Source organism: Thalassophryne amazonica, chromosome 6 (genome assembly GCF_902500255.1).
Source record: "Thalassophryne amazonica chromosome 6, fThaAma1.1, whole genome shotgun sequence".
Classification (NCBI taxonomy): domain Eukaryota; kingdom Metazoa; phylum Chordata; class Actinopteri; order Batrachoidiformes; family Batrachoididae; genus Thalassophryne; species Thalassophryne amazonica.
The window spans coordinates 129,808,931-129,833,737 of record NC_047108.1 but is presented as its reverse complement, the minus strand read 5'-3'; the positions used below and the strand labels follow the sequence as shown (position 1 = coordinate 129,833,737).

At 41.1% G+C, this 24,807-nt stretch overlaps 2 protein-coding genes across 2 annotated transcripts in view; one reads left to right on the top strand and one right to left on the bottom strand.

The window, feature by feature from the left end:
• bin2a (bridging integrator 2a) overlaps positions 1 to 1,709 on the bottom strand; it is a 40,515-nt gene extending 38,806 nt beyond the window's left edge. The window contains exons 1-2 of the mRNA XM_034173455.1: positions 1,609 to 1,709; positions 1,447 to 1,527 (exon numbers count right to left, since the gene is read on the bottom strand). Of these exons, the coding sequence (XP_034029346.1) occupies positions 1,447 to 1,527; positions 1,609 to 1,692 (165 nt within the window). The 5' untranslated portion in view covers positions 1,693 to 1,709. The remainder of the gene's footprint in view (positions 1 to 1,446; positions 1,528 to 1,608) is intronic.
• A 1,214-nt stretch (positions 1,710 to 2,923) lies between these two features.
• si:ch211-210c8.6 lies at positions 2,924 to 23,701 on the top strand. The gene is made up of 6 exons (XM_034171556.1): positions 2,924 to 2,978; positions 5,957 to 6,190; positions 15,289 to 15,394; positions 15,608 to 15,714; positions 22,991 to 23,163; positions 23,265 to 23,701. The coding sequence occupies exons 1-6, from the start codon at positions 2,924 to 2,926 to the stop codon at positions 23,535 to 23,537; spliced, it is 948 nt and encodes a 315-aa protein (XP_034027447.1). The 3' UTR covers positions 23,538 to 23,701.
• The last annotated feature ends 1,106 nt before the right edge of the window (positions 23,702 to 24,807 follow it).

The window sequence follows — 24,807 nt, the reverse complement described above, 5'->3', positions numbered from 1 at the left end:
ATTCTTTGCGGCTGTAATCAGGATTGTTGATTATGTTGATTAACCCTTTGATGTCCTCATATTATTGAATGAGATAGTGGCAATCAGTATGCTCCAGGAAACTGAACATTAAAGGATCTTGAGCCACCTCTTGATCCTGATTCCTTTAATTTAGGATCAGAAGCAAACAGAAAGGCAAACAGCAACAAAATGCAGCCTTGGTGAGGATTAAACATCAAAGATGAGCAGTCAAAATCAAAGGTCAAGATCAAAAATCAATTATTAAATGTGGGTGATCAGGATCAAAGGTCAGGAATGATTTTGACCTTTTTGGGGCTTTTCTTTTTGTTCAGCAATAAGAATAAAAGGTCAGTATTTGCTGACTCATTGTGACCCCACTGATCCTGATTACACACCAAAATGCCAGAAAAACAGAACAATAGCAACAAAAGTGCTGATGAGATTCAATAGCAAATATCAGCAATCAAGATCAAAGATGAATGATTAGGATCAAAGAATCAAAGACCAATTGTTAAAGGTGGGTGATCAGGATCAAAGGCAGATCAAAGGAATAAATATTTAAGTTTAGCGATAAAAATCTAAGGTCAGGATCTGCTGACTCATTGTGACCCCATCAATCCTGACACTATGCACTACCATGGTAGATAGAGAGAACAAATGCAATGAAAATATAACCTCTGGGTGAGCTACAAAGATCAGCGATCAAGATCAAAGATGAATGATTAGGATCAAAGGTCAGAGATCAAGATAAGCATTCATCAATTAGGATCCAAGGTTAGCAATCAGGATCTAAATCCCAGTTCTCGCTTTCACAGATATGCATCCTGGAAGGTCATAGCTTCAGATATTACTTGGAAACCATAGAGGATTCATGAACATGTTTGTGGTGAACTGGAATATTCCGTCTGTGTGCTGCAGTCTTGTTTTAACTGTGGCAGGATTTTCAAGATATTTGATGTTGTAAACTTTGATATACTTTGGAAATCCTTTCCATTTGTGTGCAGCCAAAATGTCGATATACAAGCTGTGACATCACCAGAAGGTTTTCCAGAAGAACCACGGTCGTGTTAAAGTTATACTACAGTTTGTCTTTGCACACCTCACATGGTACAAGTCCAGAGTGATACATCACCAAACCACACAACACATGCTGGCTCCCATTCTTGGGCAACTGTGATTGTCACACTGACATTTTATAAACCATGACCTTCTGGGATGCATATCTGTGAAAGTGACAACAGGGATTCAGAATGTTAGAGAAATGATCAAAGGAATAACCCTCTCGCAATGATAAAGAAAGAAATAAAAGGAAAATGTCAACAGAGGGCTGTTTAAACTTGGTGGAGGTCTGAGTGCCCTCGTAGTTTATTTTTCAGTTTGATTTGACCTCAGATGTTCTCTCAAAAGCTGCTTTGAAGAATTCAGCAGGCTTGTTAATGTGATTACCTGTTGGTCATTAAAGAGGAGGAGACAAAGGTCAAACTGCTCATCTCTGGTCTCCACAGCCTTTCCCAACTTTTGCAGTACCTGAAAAAAGTCAGAAATATTAAATAACAGCTGTAAAAGCTTGATATTTTCTTTTTGGAAACAGAAGTTGTAGAAATGTACCTTTTCTTTGCTCCTACTCAGCTGTCTTTGGACTTTTTTAGCAAAGTCTCCAGAAGTGCCTTTTGGACTTGTGCTCTCTGCCATGACGCTCTGATCTTGTCTTCCTGACATGAAGAGAAATATGAAACAATCTTCATGTGGAGTAACAGTCTGAGAAATCACGATTAAAGGAAGTAACATTGATCTTGTTTTGGAGGCAGCCACAGTTGGGTGCACGGTGAATGTTCTAATGAGCACGTGTTAATAATCATTAACTTAGTACGTGTTAAAGTGCATATCAAAAAATGCTCTGCCTCATCCTTGAAAGGTCAGTTCTGAGTCTGGAAAACCTGGATCTTAGTCTAAACCCAGACACTCTAATTCCTCACTCAGCTTCTCGTGTGCTACAGTCGGGATGTCCACTGATTCTGGAAAGATTACATTTTAATTCATTTTATTAGTAAACGGAGCGTACCGCGGCCTCAACTATCTAAATTCTGGGTCTTTTAGTGAAGCTTAGGGTTAGTGGCCGGTGATCACCTTAGTATTTCTTATGTTTTTCTTGTTGCTTAATGCTGACAAATTACACTGTATTTCTTGTCTTTCTGATGCCTGATTCTAATTTTTCTCTCTGTTTGAGGTGCAGCTCCATCCAGAAGTGGGAGTGGGTGTCTTCTTCTGCAAGCCTCCCATCCTGTACACCAGCACAGAGTCCCAAAATTTCTTGTATATTTGTATTGTCAATTGTGTCTGTATCATGGCCCAAGCAGAGGGTTACTCCTTTGAGTCTGGTCTGCTTGAGGTTTCTTCATCAAATCATCAGAGGGAGTTTTTCCTTACCTCTGTCACCTGTGTTCTTGCTCTGGGGGTTGGTAAGGTTAGACCTTACTTGTGTGGAGTACCTTGAGGCAACTTTGTTGTGATTTGGCGCTATATAAATGAAATTAAAATTACAGCATCGTCCATCGTCCACATTGGTAACATTTCCTCACCTATAAAGACATCTAAGTCGCTGGTTTCCATAATCTGCCTCCACTCTGCATGATGTCCAAGAACTTGTTGGGGATAATGTGAATATTCATAATGTCTCAAAGAGTAGCCTAGTCAACCAAATCAAAGGCTTGGTGAAAATTTACACAAGTTGCAAAGAACCACTGGTGATATTTGCATTGATGTTCAGTGATTACTTGCACAGGTAGGATGCTGTCAGTGGTTGACTTCTTGGGTATGAAGCCAGACTGTTATCAGCACAAAGACTAGTGCAATACCCCTACAAACCACAGAATTGCCCTTTCCTTGACAGAGTTGAACTACAAGTCCTTAAAGACTATTTGCAATGACAGGGAAACTGAAAGGCATTGCAGTCCTTGAAAGAACACCAACATTTGATGGTACCGCTTTCACAGCTTCTTCTTTTCCCCCCTCTTTGTGGGGACTCAAGGTTGACCAGTCCAGGGTTTAATACCTCGTTCAACACTAAAGAACAAACAGGGATCAAACCCACTGACCTTTGCATTAATGGGCAACCCGTACACAGTAAATTTAGCAGAGCAAAATCTACTCTGCAGGATAACATTTGGTCCCAGTCCAAATGGAGTTAAATACATTCTATTATAGAGTGAAATCAGTTCTACCGTCTTGTTGTATCACATTTTTCAACTCCAATAAGAGTCATTCACAGCATGATAGAGTTGATTTTACACTGTGATAGAACTGATTTAGCACTGTGATGGAGTATATTTAACTCTATTTGGACTGGGACCAAATGTTATCGTGCAGAGTATATTTTGCTTTGCTAAATTTACTGTGTACTACCACCCCGTCTCCAGTGGCTTGAATTCACTTCTGTTACAGCAAACTCCATCTCTTATTTTTAGGAAAATCATTTTTGGTTTTCTGGCTCTGTCCTTTCATGCAGTGCTACCAGAGAAAGAAGTAGTATCTGTTCCAGACATGAATGGATATTTTGGCCAAGTTTAATTACAATCTGTTGAGTATTTGATAAGTTAATTTACTCAGTGGAAGTACTACTGTAAAGCTTCACTTCACTCTCCTTTGTGGGGCCTTTGGGAACCTCTCAACTGGGCTTCAGATTTCCTCCAGCAGGCAGTACAGATAGTCGAAAATAAGCTGAAGTCATTAGTTTGGCAATAAACACAGAGGAAAATGCAGTGGGAAAACTTAAAAGTGCAGCAATCGCGTGGATTAAGAGTTTCTGTTTGTCCAAACTCATGTCATAGTGCTTAGAGTGCCTTAATCCGGTTGTTAAATGTGACGTAACGCATCATGTGATTTTCAACTTCCGGCTCCAAACAAAAAAGGCGCGCTGTCATTAACATTGAGAACTGCACTGAAATGCTCTGATCAGGCAGCACACGGACAATAGCATTAACATGGCAACATAAAACTCTTTGTATATTGTGCCTAAAACTCTCCTGGGTATATTAACTGGGTTTTTAGACGTTGTTACTGCGTTTGTTTTATGTAAAAATGTCAGACGCTCAGGTTGTTTCTTCGTTATTTTCAGTGGGAGTTGCTGTGAGCTGCGATTGCTTCCTGTTCATGTCGTTCAGGGAGAAAGTAAAGTTTGCACTTTAACGTCCTGTTTATTGTAATAAATAATTTTTATTAATAAACAGACATGTATATTTTACCTGTGCATAATAAAATATGTAAAGTTAAAGAAAAAAAAAGCTTTATTAAGTGTTCTGACCATAGAACCAGATGAATCCGGTTAACGGAGGGACAGAGGTTTGCGCACAATGTAAACACAAACTAAACTTAAACTGTAAATCCTTAAAAACGATCAAATAGATCACATGATGCGTTACGTCAGCGCTTAACAACCGGATAGGGAGAGTGGTGTCAACTCAGAACATGACGCCATTTTGGTTCCAACTGCACTGAAATACTGAATGAACCTTTTATGTTTTCAACATTTTTTAAATCATTTAACCACATCCAGGTACAGGTGCTATCAAAATAAATATAAAAAATAGTTAAGATATCAAATTTACATACATTTACAGTTTATGATGATTTATTTCATTAATTTAAAGTCTGATTTATGAAGCTGCAGCTCTGTAACTCCGTGTCATACAGTGACATGTGTGACACTTTGAAAGTTCTCCGTCTCTGGATTATGCTTTATTCTGGACTAATTTGACCCTCAACAAGTTTTTCTTTCCACAATCATCACTTCCAAATCAAAGGTAAGCTGCACATTTTCCTCTTTTTCCAATTCATGCTGTAAAATTGGGGACTTTTCTGATCCATTTATCAGCGTGCGCACTGTAAAAACTGTTGTAATATGATGGCAGACAAAGGACTGAAAGCAGAAAAGTGTCAAATCACAGCCTTTTGTGTCTGATTGAACAGGTGCACGTCCAGGCTGCGAGTCCGAGTCTGAACACGGTGTGAAAAAAATAAACAGTCCGGCTTTTAATCACAGAAATGACTCCGGTCCCACTTTCCTCAAATCGGCGAGTGTCAGAGCTGAACTTTAATTTGTACCTCTTTTACTGACTGCCCTGGAGTTTTTAATGGAAATGCATTGCAATTGGACAGGACATTTTATCTGATGTGAGCGAAAAATCCGCTATACAAAATCTGTTATATACAGTGTTTATTACATGGAAATCAATACAAAAACTTTGTGACTTTTTTGTCCAGTGACTGTGAATATCTGGTTTATATGATGATGGTTTAGGTGAGTTTTACTGAACATGGGACTGAACAATAAATTTACCTCTCAAAACTTTGATGATGAAGTCGCTTGCATCCCACACGCTGACTTTATTTTCCCAAATGTTTTTTTCTGTTCTGATCTGAAGGGAATCTGTACATCTTGAAGCCCTTTTGTGTCTCCAAATGCACAACAACCCGACATTTACAGCAAATAAATACATAAAATAGCTGGATTTACATGCAGACAGATTAACAGCCAACACTATTTTGGCCCCAAAATGGCACCACGAGTCACGTGACCGTTTTTTTTCTCCCGACTTGTCATGTTGCCGCTCTCTCAATTAAGGTACACTAGTTGTGTCATTTGCGACAGCGAAACATTAATCACAAAGGAAAAGCTGCCAAATACACACAAGTGATTTCAGTTTGTGAAGCTAGCTGAGTGTAAAATGTGGCAGTGATCCTGATGTCTGTCACAATGTTTTCCTTTCTTCTTTTTCCACTTCTTCAGTATTTCAGGGTAGGCTTTCATCTCTCTATTTCTAAATGACATCGCAAAAGATTGGAATGTGAAAAAGGGAATTCTGAATCTCTCCGTTGGAAAGTCTGAGCACTGCCAGAGTTTCCTTGTAGTTTGGAAATATGTTACTATCTCCCTCTCTCTGGTGACTACATTACCCAGAGTTCCCTTCAGGCCCTCCCACTAGCAGTCCCGGTAGTGTGAACTTTAACCAGGGTTCTTGTTTATGTGTGGAAGGAGTGGCAGGAGGAGACAAACTGTTCTTCTCCTCCTCTGCTGTGGACCTGATCATGGGTAGCACCCTGGCCAGGTGTGCCCTCACTGACCTCACCGTCCAGTGGACCTGCTGGCTTCTGGCTGCAGTTTGGAGAACAGAGAAGTTCTATGATTTGGCAGGTAATGTTTCACTTTGTGGCCCTTTGCACACCGGTTTTGCAAATTAGCACTTTGCATGAAAACTTAATGTGGATTGAACCTGTTTAACATCTTGTCTGATCACTCAGCAGGGGCGTAGGGAGAACTTTGGGGGGCCTATTAAACAAACGGGGGCCCTGATCCAGAATCGCCACCATGCTGAAAATAGTGAGATATACCTGTTGTGATGTCACTTTGCCACAAATAAGACTCCATGGCGCTTTTTACTGTTAAGTAAAAGGCTCAAACCATCGCAACTGAGTCCAAGTTTTTTTTAGTGTTTGTGCGAGAGACGTGCTCATTCCAAAAAGGTCTTTAACAAAATCATAAATAGTCAAAACGCTTCAACAGCATCTGTGATTTTGGCAGTGTGCAAGTGTGAAAAGAGCATCATCAGCATTGGTGACACGTGGTTGCAAATGGATCTCCCATTTGTCCAGCAGACTGTCACCCCTGAATGACCTCTGAGCAGCAGTTTTACTTTCACAGGTGTGATTTTGAAATCTGTGCATGGCGTCATTCAAATATACATCGATGTGCATGCTGATTCTTATTTGCACGTGTTTTTTTTTTAACTTACATTTTTTATTGAATCTTTTCATAACAACACAGCATATCACACAATCATACGTCAGTAATATATGTTACATTAGTCATCTCACTCCGTAGAAACGTGCCATAAAATAAACATCACAATCAGTTTTTTACAGCAAAGTATACTGTACATGGTTTCAGCATCACAACATCCAAAGGGAAATTGAATGGGGGTACCAAGGCACTGCCAACACAACATCCAAGAAAGAGCAATTTAGGTGTACAAAATGTGGCTTTACATGAATAAGGCTTCCGCACGACCCCACCGGGCAGCAAAAATAGGCTTTTGAAATCTTAACATGTATGTTATCTTTTCCATTTGGTAAAGTTCCCTTACTTTTTGGACCCAGATATTGTAGGTGGGTGGCTCTAGTCGCATCCACTTAGTTGTAATACACTTCAAAGTTACTGTAAGGAGGATGTTTAAGAGATATGATTTAGACCCTTCCTGCACCTCTTCTGGAACAATGCCAAGTATCGCAACTGTAACATCCTTTGGAATGACCGCTTCAAAAATCTGGTTTAGAGCCCTGTATACCTCATCCCAAAAGTTTTTTAGTTTAGGGCATGACCAGAAGATGTGTGTATGGTTAGGTATTGCTGTACTGCAGTTTCTCCAACACAAGCTTGGTGCATTGGGGTCCATCTTAGCAACTACATCTGGTGTCCTAAAATATCTAAGAATCTTCCATTTAAACTCCCGCCATGTTTTGGAATTTGTAGTTCTGTGAGCCACTGCTCATGCTTCCTCCCACATTTCATCAGAAATGGTTTTGGCCGTCTCTGCCTCCCATCTTCGTTTTGTTTGAGTAGGCTTATGCTGATCCATTGATAAAAAATACCCTATATAACTTTGTTATCAGTTTCTTATCCCCTTCACCTTTTTGGAATTGAGATAGGAAATTTTCTGTTGGTGTGGGGTTTAACACTCTTTCCCATTCCTTGTGTGTGGTCAAAAAAGAGCGCAACTGTAGATACCTAAAGAAATTGGTTTTCTGGAGCCTATGTAGCTCTTCAAATGACATAAGGTTATTTCTATCAATTAGATTATGAATAAACACCAGCCCCTGATCAGCCCATTTTGCAAAACCTTTGTCTAGGATATTCGGAGTAAAGGATTTCATATGTTCAATGCTTGTTAGGATTGAGAGAGTTCTTGGTAACTTAAATGCAACTCGTACTTTATTCCAAATATTAAGGGTGGTTCTCATCCACAATGACAAACCCTTCATTGAAAAACCGTTAATGGTTCAGAGTACATCATTTGTTCAATGTCCAACCATCGTGTATGGTTATCACTTTGAATCCATGATATCAATGGCTTTAATTGAGCTGCCCAGAAATAGTATTTTAGCACAGGAAGATTGAGCCCCCCTTTTACTTTGGTTCGTTGGAGTGTTTTGAATTTTATGCAAGGGCGCTTACCTTGCCAAATAAATTTTGAGATAATTTTATCCAATTCAACAAATGTGGACTTTGGTATTTTTATTGGTAACATTTGGAACAAATACATCAATCTTGGGAGAACATTCATACGGATAGTTTCTATGTGACCAAGAAAAGAGAGGGGTAACACTGACCATCGCTCTAGATCATTTTTAATTGTGTCTAGAGTTTTACTATAATTGACGTGAAACAAATCATGTAGAGAGAGAGGAATATTGATGCCTAAATACTTAATACCCTCTTTGGGCCACCTAAAACCACTTTGTCGCTTTACGCTGAGGGCGATGCTACTATTGATATCCATTGCTTCTGTCTTATCAACATTTATTTTATAACCAGAAAAATAACCATATTAATAAATCATTCCCTTCAAGTGTGGTATTGATGTTACAGGTTCTGTCAGATATAAGAGAAAATTGTCGGCGTAGAGTGACATTTTATGTTCCTCTGTGCCAATCAGAATTCCCTTAATGTCATCATTGTCCCTGATGAGTTGGGCCATTGGTTCAATGCTAATTGCGAATAAAAGGGGCGACAGCGGGCATCCCTGCCTACACCCGCGCTCTAAATTGAAACATGACGATCTAACACCATTGACTCTGACAGCTGCCTGTGGGGACGAGTAAATTGTGTGTATCCAATCTACAAATTTAGGCCCAAATTTAAACCTCTTTAATGTCTGAATTAGATATTTCCATGACACGCGATCGAATGCTTTTTGGGCATCTAAGGAAATTATAGCTGTTGTTACTTTGTTCTCTTTCTGATGGGATATAATATTTAATACTCGCCGTAAATTATTTCCATAGTGCCTCCCAGCAATAAACCCGGTTTGATCTGGATGTATGATTTGCGTTATAATATCATTTAATCATCTAGCAAGAATAGCTGTGAGAATGCGTACATCTCCGTTGAGCATAGATAATGGCCTACATGAACTGCAGTCAGTAGGGTCCTTACTCTCTTTATGTAATACTACTATTGTGGCTTCAGACCAAGATGGCGCCATTGTTTTTGTTTCAAGAGCATGGTGGTATGCATTCAGTAAAAGAGGGGTAAGAATATCCCTAAAACATTTAAAAAATTAATTTATGAAGCCATCCGGGCCAGGACATTTATTATTCTTAAGGGATGAGATAACTTGTTTTATTTCCCTTTCTTGAATTGGCTCATCCAGTTCTTTAGCTACTACCTTGGGTAATTCAGGGACCTAATTTTAGCTTTTGAACTACCTTTGAAGACTGCTGTTTTCTAAGTCTGAAGGCTAAGAGTCTACTTGCTCTATTCCCATTTTCATAATACTGTTGCTTTGCAAAGCGCAGGTTTCCCTCAGTATTTTCTGATAGTAAGTCTTGAAGCTCCCTATGAGATATATTCAGATCGTTCAAGATGTTGGGTGCTCTACTCTGTTTACGAGGTCTATTAGATAATAAACCGACCCTTTTATTTTTTTTTTAACTATGGATTTGAATGACATGCGATTACACCAATCATGCTTGAACCCTCGTGCGCATGCGTGAGTTTTTTCACGCGTGTCGGTGACGTCATTTCCCTGTGGGCAGGCCTTGAGTGAGATGTGGTCCCGCCCTCTCGGCTGAATTCCTTTGTTTCACACGCTGCTCAAGACGGCGCACGTTGCTTTATCAAAATTTTTTCTGGACCTGTGAGGAATATCCGAGTGGACACTATTTGAGAAATTAAGCTGGTTTTCGGTGAAAAGTTTAACGGCTGATGAGAGATTGTAGGGTGTTTCTGTCGGTGTAAGGACTTCCCACGCAGCGGGACGTCGTGCAGCGCTTCCAGGCGCCGTTGTCGGCCTGTTTCGACCTGAAAACATCCTAATTTAAGGCTTAATTCACCCAGGATGTCGTGAGAGAACAGAGAAGATTCAGAAGAGGCTGGCATGAGAACTTTATGCGGACATTCCACTGTTTAAGGACATTTTGTAATGAAAGACGTGCGCGCAAATTCGCCGAGTCGTTTCCGTGACGACTCGGCAAATCTGTGTGCGCCGCGACAGGAAAAACACCTCCGTGTTGAAAACCATTTGTAAAATTCAGGCGGCTTTTGATGGCTTTCAACAAGTGAGTAACTGAGAAATTGTTTAACAGCTTGGGCATGTTCCAACTTGCCCGTTAAGGTTTCCAACGGAGGTGTTTTTCCTGTCGCGACCCCCCGCGGTCGGTGTCCGGCCTGACATGCGACTCTGCCCGCACGTTCTTTCATTACAAAATGTCCGTTAACAATGGAATGTCTGAATAAACTCCTCATGCCGACTTCTTCTGAAAGTTCTCTGACGACTTACTGGGTCAACAGAGCCTGAAATGTGGAAGTTTTCAACTTGAAACGGCGAGACGCTGCCGCCTCGAAGCGCAGATCGCCGTCAGGCGCCGTGGGCCATCCTTAAAGCGACACTACCAGACCAAAATCTCTCATCAGCCGTTAAAATTTTTACCGAAAACCAGCTGAATTTATCGAATGGTGTCCACTCAGTTGTGCCTTACAATTTTGAAAAAAATGTGATCAAACAAAGCAGCGGTCTCTGAGCCATTCCTAAACAATGAAAAAAAACGACGAGAGGGTGGGCGACTCCTCACTCAAAGACTGCCCACAGGCGAATGACGTAACCGACAGGCGTGAAAAAACTCTCGCATGCCCACGAGGGTTCAAGCATGTCTGATGTAATCACACGTGATTCAAATCCATATGGTTGTTGAAAAAAATAATAAGGTCGGATACTTTTCTAATAGACCTCGTATGTTTGGATTCCAATTCTCTTATTTTATCCTCTAATTCTTGCTGTTTGGCCGCCTTTTGTCTTTTTTGTTGTTGTTGTTGCATAGGAAATAATGCAGCCTTGTAAATAAGCCTTTGCACAATCCCACAGCATAATTGGAGATGTCTCCAGTGTTCTATTTATATCTTAATAATTATTAAACTCTGTTTTAATGAGAGCAATGAATTCCTTATCGTTAAGAAGAGAGGCATTCAGTCTCCGTTGCTTGGATGGTGGGGTCAGTCCTATATCCCATTGGAGCACAACAGGGGCATGATCAGAAATTGTGATGGGCAATATTGTGATATCTTCAATTCTGTATAGTTCAGCTTTAGCAGTAAAAAAGTGATCAATTCGTGAGTAAGATGCGTGTCTGTTTGAATAAAAGGAAAAATTCCTCTCCTTTGGAAATTTAGACCGCCATATATCCACTAATCCAGCTTCTGCAGATAAGTTTTTTAGCATTTTACCCATTTTAGATATGGGGTTTGAGAAAGAGGTTGTCGATCCAAATTTGACATTACACAATTCAAATCCCCCCCCCCCCCCCCAAATCAGAAGCCCAGAGCTATACTCCACAATCATATTAAAAACTGATTTTACAAACCCTGGCACATCTTCATTGAGAGTATGTACATTTATAAATGATACTGCTATACCATCAATTATCCCATTCACCAATATAAATCTGCCCTCCCTGTGGACCAGAGTGTTGTGTGTTGGGGGGGGGCGTGGCTGGATGTTTTGGTGTTCTTTTCTTTTCTTTGCTCTCCAGGTGGCATGAGGGCTGATTTGTCTGTGAAGAAGGTGCTGGCTGAAGAGTCTTCACCCTCATCAACATCATGGAAAGCACCTGTGAGTGGTGCTCACGTGCAACCTGGACGACTTGCAGCTGAAGCAGATAATTGGATGGCGTTCTGCATTTAAGTCATGTGTGATTCAAGCAGAACTGCCGGGAACTCAACCTTGTGACGTTCGTTTGTGAGACGCTGAGGACCGCGCCTGGGTTTTGACACATCGAGCCCGTGAAGCAGGGAGGGGTGAGGACACATGCTGTCAGCACACACAAAAGGTAATTAAGTGTTTAAGTAATTGTTGATAGTAACTTGGTGTTTTGTTACACAGTATACTGGAATTGTGAAGAGAATTGTGCAGTTTGCTTCTCACTGCTGTGGCGTGAAGGATAAGTGATCCTCCACTTGTTGTGAGAAGCTGCTCATTTGCATAAAGTAAAAAAAAGGACACTGACCTGAGTGTGTTGCTGATAGCGTGTGTTTATTGAAGATATAGTTGTATCTGTTGCCTTACCTCACCTTCTCTTTGCTTCACAGAGAATCAGTTTGTCGTGTCCACCTGGGGGGTGTTTGGCGGTGGTAGGAAGTCCAGGAGCGCCGGCTTTAATCCTTGCGGGCGCTGGAGAGCGAGCTACGAATCACTCCACCAGAGGGACGTTGTTTTTATGTTTTTACACTTTTAAGCACAGGTGAATAATAAATAGTTTCTGTTTGGAACCGCTTTCTGGTTATTTTTAGCGCTGGGTCCTGTCTGACGCAGGTCCGCTCCTCAACCCGCGTCAACACATAACACAGAGTTTCAGTAAAGTTGATTTGCCTATGTATTAATATGGCTACCCCCCTCTTCCTTCCAGAGCAGTGTGATGAATAGTAAATTTTATCAGCCCAAGACTTTTTCAATTTTTCGTGTTCATCATTTGACAAGTGTGTTTCCTGTAGAAGTGCTACCTGACACCTTGATTGTTTGAGTTGCAATAATACTTTCTTTTAATTGGACTATGAAGACCCCTTACATTATAACTTATTACAGTTAATGTACTCATGGCTATTACATGAACTGCAAAACATTAATGTGATGGAGGCAGAGACGGCCAGTTAGCATACAAGACCAATCATTTGAATAAAGTAAATGCTGAAAACCAGAATATCAACTTAAGATGTGATAATATTGCTGTACAGTATGTCCATGTTTGGCAAGATTGATGTACAGGTGCTCTGTTGTTCGCTTAAGTATAATTAGATCCTCGGGGAACAGAAGGATTAGAACGCAAAAAAAAACATTTAACATTGTGTGTTAATAACATTGTGCAAAATGGTGGGTGTAGGTCCCTAGCCACTATAATAAGTAGCAACAAACACATGCCACAGATACTGGCTGTGTGTAAATAATACTAAAGTGTAGAAAGTAAAAAGAATAACTGTGCGAGAGTTCAGGCTCCTGCATCCAATAATGTAAATACCTTAAGGGGAGGTGATGGTCTAGTGGTTAAGGTGTTGGGCTTGAGTCCAGAAGATCATGGGTTCAAATCCCCACCTGACTGGAAAATCACTAAGGGCCCTTGGGCAAGGCCTTTAATCCCCAGTGTGTAGTGAGCGCCTTGTATGGCAGCACCCTGACATCTGGGTGAATGTGAGGCATAATTGTAAAGCGCTTTGAGCGTCTGATTCAGATGGAAAAGCGCGATATAAATGCAGTCCATTTACCATTTAATAACATGTGAAATATACCAGAAATATTCATACAAAACGTGCAAGCAGTTCTAGCTTTAACTTTATAATATTTATATTAGGGTTAGTTAAATAAAACCATTTTAAACATTTTTCCTGAGACAGACTAATTAAGAACTTGGATAAAATAACTGTTCATACTCACAATAAGTGGTGGAAAGGGCACCTTTCAGATTAAACAAAAACACAAATGATCCAATGTTGCAAACCACTGGTCCAAGTCGTCCCAGGTTAGTCTTAAGGGTCCGTTTAAGTTTCCAATCCAGTGACTGAGGCGGGGAGGATAGTCCCTTTAACGTAAGCCATGGCTTTCACGGGGTCTCGAAACTCCTTACTGTCCTCTTTATAAGTAATCCTGAGTCTTGCTGGGTAAAGTAGTCCATAGCGCACATCACTCCGTCCTCGTAAAACTTTCCGTACATCTGCGAAAGCGGCTCTTGCTTTGACCACGCTGGTAGTGTAGTCTGGGAATATTGTGATCCTTTTCCCATTGTAGGTCAGCGGAGCTTGGTCCCTAGCTCTTCTCAAAATGTCCGCAGCGTCTCTGTCATAATGCAGCATAGCGATTATGACTCGGGGTCCATCTCCCACATTCTTGGATGTGAGCACACGGTGTGAACGGTCAACTTTTACAGCCCTTTCCATCTGCAAAGCCTCCTTGATAATCTTAGAGACCTCACTAGGGCTGGCGGAGTTTGGCTGCTCTTCAACACCGACTATTCGGATATTTCCGCGTCTCATTCTCCCCTCCATATCCTCACATCTGTCCTGTATTTTCACTAGTTCTCTCTGGAGTTCACTCACAGTAGTCTGCAATGTTGTTACTTCGTCAGACCATGCTGATAAACCACCTCTCACGTCCTCAATATCAGTTCCCATAGATGTGATTTGTGCTCGTGTTGCTGCGGCGTTGCTGGTGATTTTGTTGCGTATAGCCTTAATGTCAGCCTTGAGAGCGTCGAAATCCTCAGAAAGTGCACTCCGTATGTCCTCTCTTATAATTTTGGAGATATCACCTCGTATAGAGGCCAAAACCTCAGCTTTTACTTTCTCGCTCACGTCCAAGTTTTTTTTTTTTGTTGTGGGTCTTTATCTTCTGAAGTGCGCTGCCTCGTGGTAGATCTAGTGTTAGCTGCTAGCTGTGCTGTGCTATCGTCGTACCTGAATTTACGTAGTTTGTCTGCCATTTGAGAGAGACGTGCGATGATATGTGTCTCACTTCGAACTACAAACTACCAACAGTCCAGTTTAGGTCACGTTTTGTAACAAAAGGTCGTTTTTGATAAAGAATATGTGGAAGGATGCAGGAGCTCTGAAACACACGTCTTTACTCCATCTTGGCTCGCTAGCGACCCCCATTTGCATGTGTCCTGAAAGTAATTTCTAACTCCGAGACTTTAGTTCTGACTTTGAATGTGACCAAACTCATTCCACTTGTTAAAATCAATCCTACCAATAAGGAAGCAGCAGATTTCTGAATAAGTGAACTTGTTGGCGTATCTTACCTGCAGTCACCAGTGAATGATTTCTCTTCACTTTCACAAACGGCTCACCTTGTCACTCCTTTGTAACCTTCCTCTGCTGAAGCTCTACTATTCTCTTTTTAAACCCTTGAACTTTGGAACCAATTCTCAGCAGGTTCCTGGGTAAAAGATTTATTGAACACGCCTCATGCTGCAACAGTTACCATCGTAATAAAGAGATTCCTCGCGGCCAGTCAGCTTGTCTGTTTTATTTCCCAGGTTCGGGCACGTTTATACTGCTTGCACACCTGAGTCGTATCTGGGGAGGAGCCAGACATGTCCGTCAGAATGTGCAGACTTGGCTGGTGACCGTGTGGGGACTCAGGTGAGCAAAGTATTGATCTGACCTGTCACCGCTGAAAAGAAGCCCTGAAGAAGTCAGAGGAAGGCAATGATCCCCTTCTTGATACGTGATAATTCAGTTGTCTGTAACCTCAGTTGTGCCTGTACCTGGTTTCCACTTAATAAAACTTTGAGTTGGGTTAATGAGTAATGCCTGAGTTAATGTGATCAGAAGTTAACTGTGTCCTTCCTGAAGGTTGGGGAGGTTTCTTTTCCTGCGGATCTTGAAGCACGGCTACGATCGCAGGTTCAACAATGTCAGGGACAGCCCCGGGACTTTCTTCATATACTGGACCATTCAAGGTATGCTGGCGGAAGCCATGTAAGCCCTTTAAATACAGTTCCTGCTGACAAGGCCAATCCTTCACATCGCATAGTTTACCTACAAACCAACATAGGGGGCGCACTACTACTGCCTTAGTTTGCTGAGATTTGCTGGCATACTAACCTGCGCTGGAAAGTAATACATTCCTGAAACTTTCATCTGTGATGAAAGAAATTTGGAGTGAATGCATGTGAGAGAAACAGTACTGCAGTCACACACATAGAAACAAAGTGTAGTTGCCACTTGCCAGGTGCTGCAAAGTGAAAGCTTTAACTGCGTGAAAGTGACGGCACGTTTGGCCGCCTCCAGTGAATCCTTGATGTTGGTGATGCAGTGCAATCTGGGTTGATTTTTGCCGATAAGCGATGTGGAGAAATTGTTTTTGTGACACACTGAAGATATTTCAATCAATCAATCAATCAATTTTTTATATAGCGCCAAATCACAACAAACAGTTGCCCCAAGGCACTTTATATTGTAAGGCAAGGCCATACAATAATTATGTAAAACCCCAACGGTCAAAACGACCCCCTGTGAGCAAGCACTTGGCTACAGTGGGAAGGAAAAACTCCCTTTTAACAGGAAGAAACCTCCAGCAGAACCAGGCTCAGGGAGGGGCAGTCTTCTAAGCTAAGGCTTATAGTTAGGGCTGGATCGGGTGACCCTGGACCATCCCTTGGTTATGCTGCTTTAGACGTAGATTGTGGGGGGGTTCCCATGATGCACTGTTTCTTTCTCTTTTTGCTCCGTATGCATCACTCTGCATTTAATCATTAGTGATCGATCTCTGCCCCCCTTCACGGCATGTCCTTTTCCTGTTTTTTTCCCTCAGCCCCAACCAGTCTCAGCAGAAGACTGCCCCTCCCTGAGCCTGGTTCTGCTGGAGGTTTCTTCCTGTTAAAAGGGAGTTTTTCCTTCCCACTGTTGCCAAGTGCTTGCTCATAGGGGGTCGTTTTGACCGTTGGGGTTTTTCATAATTATTGTATGGCCTTGCCTTGCAATATGGAGCGCCTTGGGGCAACTGTTTGTTGTGATTTGGCGCTATATAAGAAAAAAGTTGATTGATTGATTGATTGATTCTGCTGGGACTGGTTGGGGCTGAGGGAGAGAACCAGGAAAAAGACATGCTGTGGAGGGGAGCAGAGATCGATCACTAATGATTAAATGCAGAGTGGTGCATACAGAGCAAAAAGAGAAAGAAACAGTGCATCATGGGAACCCCCCAGCAGTCTACGTCTATAGCCGCATAACTAAGGGATGGTTCAGGGTCACCTGATCCAGCCCTAACTATAAGCTTTAGCAAAAAGGAAAGTTTTAAGCCTAATCTTAAAAGTAGAGAGGGTTTCTGTCTCCCTGATCTGAATTGGGAGCTGGTTCCACAGGAGAGGAGCCTGAAAGCTGAAGGCTCTGCCTCCCATTCTACTCTTACAAACCCTATGAACTACAAGTAAGCCTGCAGTCTGAGAGCGAAGCGCTCTATTGGGGTGATATGGTACTACGAGGTCCCTAAGATAAGATGGGACCTGATTATTCAAAACCTTATAAGTAAGAAGAAGAATTTTAAATTCTATTCTAGAATTAACAGGAAGCCAATGAAGAGAGGCCAATATGGGTGAGATATGCTCTCTCCTTCTAGTCCCCGTCAGTACTCTAGCTGCAGCATTTTGAATTAACTGAAGGCTTTTTAGGGAACTTTTAGGACAACCTGATAATAATGAATTACAATAGTCCAGCCTAGAGGAAATAAATGCATGAATTAGTTTTTCAGCATCACTCTGAGACAAGACCTTTCTGATTTTAGAGATATTGCGTAAATGCAAAAAAGCAGTCCTACATATTTGTTTAATATGCGCTTTGAATGACATATCCTGATCAAAAATGACTCCAAGATTTCTCACAGTATTACTAGAGGTCAGGGTAATGCCATCCAGAGTAAGGATCTGGTTAGACACCATGTTTCTAAGATTTGTGGGGCCAAGTACAATAACTTCAGTTTTATCTGAGTTTAAAAGCAGGAAATTAGAGGTCATCCATGTCTTTATGTCTGTAAGACAATCCTGCAGTTTAGCTAATTGGTGTGTGTCCTCTGGCTTCATGGATAGATAAAGCTGGGTATCATCTGCGTAACAATGAAAATTTAAGCAATACCATCTAATAATACTGCCTAAGGGAAGCATGTATAAAGTGAATAAAATTGGTCCTAGCACAGAACCTTGTGGAACTCCATAATGAACTTTAGTCTGTGACGAAGATTCCCCATTTACATGAACAAATTGTAATCTATTAGACAAATATGATTCAAACCACCGCAGCGCAGTGCCTTTAATACCTATGGCATGCTCTAATCTCTGTAATAAAATTTTATGGTCAACAGTATCAAAAGCAGCACTGAGGTCTAACAGAACAAGCACAGAGATGAGTCCACTGTCCGAGGCCATAAGAAGATCATTTGTAACCTTCACTAATGCTGTTTCTGTACTATGATGAATTCTAAAACCTGACTGAAACTCTTCAAATAGACCATTCCTCTGCAGATGATCAGTTAGCTGTTTTACAACTACCCTTTCAAGAATTTTTGAGAGAAAAGGAAGGTTGGAGATTGGCCTATAATTAGCTAAGATAGCTGGGTCAAGTGATGGCTTTTTAAGTAATGGTTTAATTACTGCCACCTTAAAAGCCTGTGGTACATAGCCAACTAACAAAGATAGATTGATCATATTTAAGATCGAAGCATTAAATAATGGTAGGGCTTCCTTGAGCAGCCTGGTAGGAATGGGGTCTAATAAACATGTTGATGGTTTGGATGACGTAACTAATGAAAATAACTCAGACAGAACAATCGGAGAGAAAGAGTCTAACCAAATACTGGCATCACTGAAAGCAGCCAAAAATAACGATACGTCTTTGGGATGGTTATGAGTAATTTTTTCTCTAATAGTTAAAATTTTGTTAGCAAAGAAAGTCATGAAGTCATTACTAGTTAAAGTTAATGGAATACTCAGCTCAATAGAGCTCTGACTCTTTGTCAGCCTGGCTACAGTGCTGAAAAGAAACCTGGGGTTGTTCTTATTTTCTTCAATTAGTGATGAGTAGAAAGATGTCCTATCTTTACGGAGGGCTTTTTTATAGACCAACAGACTCTTTTTCCAGGCTAAGTGAAGATCTTCTAAATTAGTGAGACGCCATTTCCTCTCCAACTTACGGGTTATCTGCTTTAAGCTACGAGTTTGTGAGTTATACCACGGAGTCAGGCACTTCTGATTTAAAGCTGTCTTTTTTAGAGGAGCTACAGCATCCAAAGTTGTCTTCAATGAGGATGTAAAACTATTGACGAGATACTCTATCTCACTTACAGAGTTTAGGTAGCTACTCTGCACTGTGTTGGTATATGGCATTAGAGAACATAAAGAAGGAATCATATCCTTAAACCTAGTTACAGCACTTTCTGAAAGACTTCTAGTGTAATGAAACTTATTCCCCACTGCTGGGTAGTCCATCAGAGTAAATGTAAATGTTATTAAGAAATGATCAGACAGAAGGGAGTTTTCAGGGAATACTGTTAAGTCTTCTATTTCCATACCATAAGTCAGAACAAGATCTAAGATATGATTAAAGTGGTGGGTGGACTCATTTACTTTTTGAGCAAAGCCAATAGAGTCTAATAATAGATTAAATGCAGTGTTGAGGCTGTCATTCTCAGCATCTGTGTGGATGTTAAAATCGCCCACTATAATTATCTTATCTGAGCTAAGCACTAAGTCAGACAAAAGGTCTGAAAATTCACAGAGAAACTCACAGTAACGACCAGGTGGACGATAGATAATAACAAATAAAACTAGTTTTTGGGACTTCCAATTTGGATGGACAAGACTAAGAGTCAAGCTTTCAAATGAATTAAAGCTCTGTCTGGGTTTTTGATTAATTAATAAGCTGGAATGGAAGATTGCTGCTAATCCTCCGCCCCGGCCCGTGCTACGAGCATTCTGACAGTTAGTGTGACTCGGGGGTGTTGACTCATTTAAACTAACATATTCATCCTGCTGTAACCAGGTTTCTGTAAGGCAGAATAAATCAATATGTTGATCAATTATTATATCATTTACCAACAGGGACTTAGAAGAGAGAGACCTAATGTTTAATAGACCACATTTAACTGTTTTAGTCTGTGGTGCAGTTGAAGGTGCTATATTATTTTTTCTTTTTGAATTTTTATGCTTAAATAGATTTTTGCTGGTTATTGAAAGTGGGATGGATGCCGTCTCTCCTAACAAGTCCAGGTTTTCCCCAGAAGCTTTGCCAATTATCTATGAAGCCCACCTCATTTTTTGGACACCACTCAGACAGCCAGCAATTCAAGGAGAACATGCAGCTAAACATGTCACTCCCGGTCTGATTGGAGAGGGGCCCAGAGAAAACTACAGAGTCCGACATTGTTTTTGCAAAGTTACACACCGATTTAATGTTAATTTTAGTGACCTCCGATTGGCGTAACCGGGTGTCATTACTGCCAACGTGAATTACAATCTTACCAAATTTACGCTTAGCCTTAGCCAGCAGTTTCAAATTTCCTTCAATGTCGCCTGCTCTGGCCCCTGGAAGACAATTGACTATGGTTGCTGGTGTCGCTAACTTCACATTTCGCAAAACAGAGTCGCCAATAACCAGAGTTTGATCCTCGGCGGGTGTGTCGTCGAGTGGGGAAAAACGGTTAGAGATGTGAACGGGTTGGCGGTGTACACGGGGCTTCTGTTTAGGGCTACGCTTCCTCCTCACAGTCACCCAGTCAGCCTGCTTTCCCGGCTGCTCGGGATCTGCCAGGGGGTAACTAACGGCGGCTAAGCTACCTTGGTCCGCACCAACTACAGGGGCCTGGCTAGCTGTAGAATTTTCCACAGTGCGGAGCCGAGTCTCCAATTCGCCCAGCCTGGCCTCCAAAGCTACGAATAAGCTACACTTATTACAAGTACCGTTACTGCTAAAGGAGGCCGAGGAATAACTAAACATTTCACACCCAGAGCAGAAAAGTGCGGGAGAGACAGGAGAAGCCGCCATGCTAAATCGGCTAAGAGCTAGTAGCTACGCTAAGCTAGCGGATTCCTAAAAACACGCAAAGTGAATAATGTGTAAATAATTTAGAGGTGATTCAGCAGAAGGAGTGCTTTAGTTAAGGCACGTAAAGATTACACTGGGAAACAAATCGTAATCTAGATAACTAGATCAATCTAACTGCGCAGATTAAACAGCTAACAGATACAGAAAAACACTGCTGTGCTCCGGAACAGGAAGTGATACAATACCGCAGTGAGAGCCAACCACCAGTAGAGGCAAGCAAGAGGGGATGCTTGCCTCTATTAACCATCCATCTAACCCGCATGTCTCTGGCATGCGGGTTAGATGGATTGGAAACTTTTAAAAAATTGTTTGTCGGTGTGTATGCAGGTGTGAATGTGTTTGTCTGTTTGTGGCCCTGTGACAGACTGGTGTCCTGTCCAATGTGTACCCTGCCTCATGCCCTGTGACTGCTGGGATAGGCTCCAACCCCCGCGACCCTTAATTGGACTAAGCGGTTGAAGATGAGTGTGTGTGTGATTTTTGCCATTGCCCATTGCAACCACCGCGCATGCACATGAGCGACGACAGCACTTAGCAGTTTATTGACGGTGCTCATTCATCTACAAAAAAAAAAACCCGAATCCAGTACGCCATCAGCTGTATGGAGGCATTTGCAGTATTCGCTGGGATGTATCTAGCTGAAGTAGAACCGCTGTCGGATGAAGAGCTTGACAAATTTCTGTTGCAAAGTTTCAGTGGGCTGAGAAAAGCAGAAGTACATGAAAAGTCGGTGCACAGCATCAGCTACGAACTATATCATCAGGATTCTTTTTGAACTATCTAACTGTTTTTGCAAGTTGACAGAGAACAATTTTGGATTGGACTACTATTTAAAGTTTGTGTTGGACTGTTTGGAACCTCTTGACCTCAAAGGACCAGTGACACACACCAAAATGTAAGTGCCATTCGTTTATAAATTAATAAAATATCCAATTTTTAGGTGTTATATAAAACAAATAATGAATATTTTTCATTCGTTTACCTCGCTGAAGGGAACATACCATATTTCAACTCATGAAATATTCGTACTATTGCACTCCTAAACTTTCATTATGTGTAAGCCTTTTTCTGGGCAATTTTTGGTTCTACACATTTTGTACCATTGCACGCCACTTACACTAGTGTCATGGTTGGATTTGTTTTGGTGACAGACGATGATTTGAACAAGCTTATTGATGGTGCTCATTCTTGTAACACAACTAATCCAGTGCGCTGTAAGCCATCTGGAGACATTTGCAGTATTCGCTGAGATGTCTCTAGCTGAAGTAGAACCGCTGTCACATGAAGAGCTTGACAAATTTCTGTTGGGAGTTTTCGCTGGACTGAGGAAAGCAGATAGCAGTCTGTACACAAACAAATTTAGATTGAATTGTTTTTGAACTATCTGACTGTTTTTGCAAGTTGACTGAGAACATTTTTGGATTGTTATTTAAAGTTCATGTTGGACTATTTGGAACCTCTTGACCTCAAAGGACCAGTGACACACAAAACAAATAATGAATGTTTGAGTGCAATGGACAAAATATTTCATTTGGTGAAAGATCAAATGTGTCATTCAATGAGCAACCGCTGATACAGTGGTTGCTCTCCTATGTGCCATCTACTGGCTGCTAGTGCAGGCCAGCTGAGAGTTATACATATGGGTTCTCAAAAGACAAGGGAGCAAGAATCCCCATCACCAAAGAAATTACAATGTGAAGGGAAACAATACCGTAACCACATGTTTGAATAATCAATCTTCAACCTCACCACTAGATTTAACATTAAATTCTACACATTGTACCTTTAACGGCTGATATGAAAGAAATCCTAGTAATATTAATTGATGTGGAAATGTCCATGTATGCGTCCTCTGAAGAAAACTATGTGTAAAAGTAATGATTTGTATCAACAATAACCCTTACATAAATGCGAAAATGTCTAGATGTGAAAATGTTTTGATCTCAAGCCCATTTTCAGCCAACAAAAAAACAGGAACTCAAACGAACTGGCCTTCCATTACTGTCCGAGGAGACTATAAATCACTGCCTACTTTGTAGCTCTTTATAGGCATTTATCCGAGCTAAGAGCAGTTGTTTACAGTGGAGTCTGTAAGTTAAGAGTATTTGGTGCACTGGTTGAAGATGATGTGTTTATCCTCAGCTATGTGGGTGTTTATGACCCTGCTGCCCACCCTGATGCTGAACAGCCAGAAGCGAGATCAACCTCTGGGAATGAGGGACTATGTCGGCTGGACTGTTTGGGGCCTTGGTTTCATTACTGAGGCTGTTGCTGACCAGCAGAAGTTCTTTTTCACCCGTGACCCAGATAACGCTGTAAGTTAACAGCACCTCATTACTGCGTGCCCTCGTTCAGAGCAGAACAGCTGTGTAAGGATTTTCAAACAGTGTTGTCCAATTTACATCTATCGCCTCAGGGTAAGTTCATCCAGAGCGGACTGTGGGCATACAGTCAACACCCCAACTACTTTGGAGAGATCCTGCAGTGGACGGGTCTCTGGCTCTCGGCTTCATCAGTGATGAACGGTCCTCAGTACCTGAGTGTAGCCTCACCTCTTTTTGTCTGGTTCCTTCTGCGATATGTTAGTGGCATCCCCCTCCTGGAGAAACAGGCCATGAAGAAGTGGGGATCTGATCCAGCCTTCCGAAACTACATCAAGAACACCCCACTTCTCTGGCCATGGCCTTGATTTTGATATATATGAATATACTACCTCCTTGATGTAGTTAGTACATATTACAAGTGAAGGAGGGAGGAGTAAGGGCACAATTCGGTAGTAATTCGTTTAGATGATACATGCCACAAAAAAATTTGTAATGGAACGTTTAAAAAAGTTCCTGATGTTTAATAAGATACACTTTATTGGTCCCACAGCGGGGAGTATCACTTGTTGCAGCAGCAAGAGTTGTACAGTAGTAAAGAAAAACTATTTACATTAAAGAAATGTGAGTAAAGTATATTGTGATGTTTGCTGGTGGGTGCATAAATACTGATGTGAACAGATTACATGAAAAATAGAATATAGTGAGTATAAGTATGAGAGATATACTTTATTGATCCCACAGTGGAGAAATTATGTTTAAACTCCAGTTACCTCAGACAGCAATTAGTCCACACTTACTACTTGTTTAAAGTAGTAATGGCACACATCAGAATTAAGGACAGCACATACACATTTGACATTGTTTATGTGCACTAAATTTGAAGAAGTCCGTTATCCGAATTGAAGCAAGTGGGTGAAGGTCGCGCAGCAACCCATGTATACGTAGATATGGTAACATTATTGCACTGAATAAACTGCACAGTTGTGCATGTATTAAAGCACAAAAGGTGATGGTACGCGTAGTTGATGGTGCAAAATCGGCAGGTGATTGTGGTGCTAGAAAATAAATGGATAGTTGTACAATGCCACAGTCCCTTGGATGCCACATTTTCATGTATAGTTATCTTCTTTAAATTTTCCATAGTAGTTCTTCATAGTGTAGACAATTTGCATATGACAAAGGTTGCAGATCATCTGAGTATTGTTTAAGTTCTACTATTGCCAATTAAGTATTAAGATACTCTAGGGACTGTGACATATTGCTATTTGCCTACTGTACACTGTAATACACTAGGTATGAGTACGAGGGATGCACTGATCCCAATATCATATTCATTTACTTGTAGTTATAATCATAAAACCTCTCCAGTACTACGACACCCAATGCCGCTTTACAGCAGCGTGATGTCAACCTCTCAATGGGGGATTTTCATGCACATGCTCCGTAATTTCCGAAGTATAAGCCACTACATTTTTCATACGTTTTGAACACTAAGGCCTAAATACTGATGCGGCTAATTTACCGATTTTTACAGGCTTTCATGTAATTTATTCATAAGTCAAAGTATGCCCATCAGTGCTGTCCATTGATTGACTGAAAGCTGCAGTTCTTATGCAGAGTAAATTCACACAGAGT

Coding starts and splice junctions, on each gene's coding strand:
- si:ch211-210c8.6 (XM_034171556.1), top strand. CDS start 2,924: ATGACAGGGAAACTGAAAGGCATTGCAGTCCTTGAAAGAACACCAACA. Junction 2,979..5,956: donor AAGAACACCAACATTTGATG/GTACCGCTTTCA, acceptor TACATTACCCAG/AGTTCCCTTCAGGCCCTCCC. Junction 6,191..15,288: donor GAAGTTCTATGATTTGGCAG/GTAATGTTTCAC, acceptor TTTATTTCCCAG/GTTCGGGCACGTTTATACTG.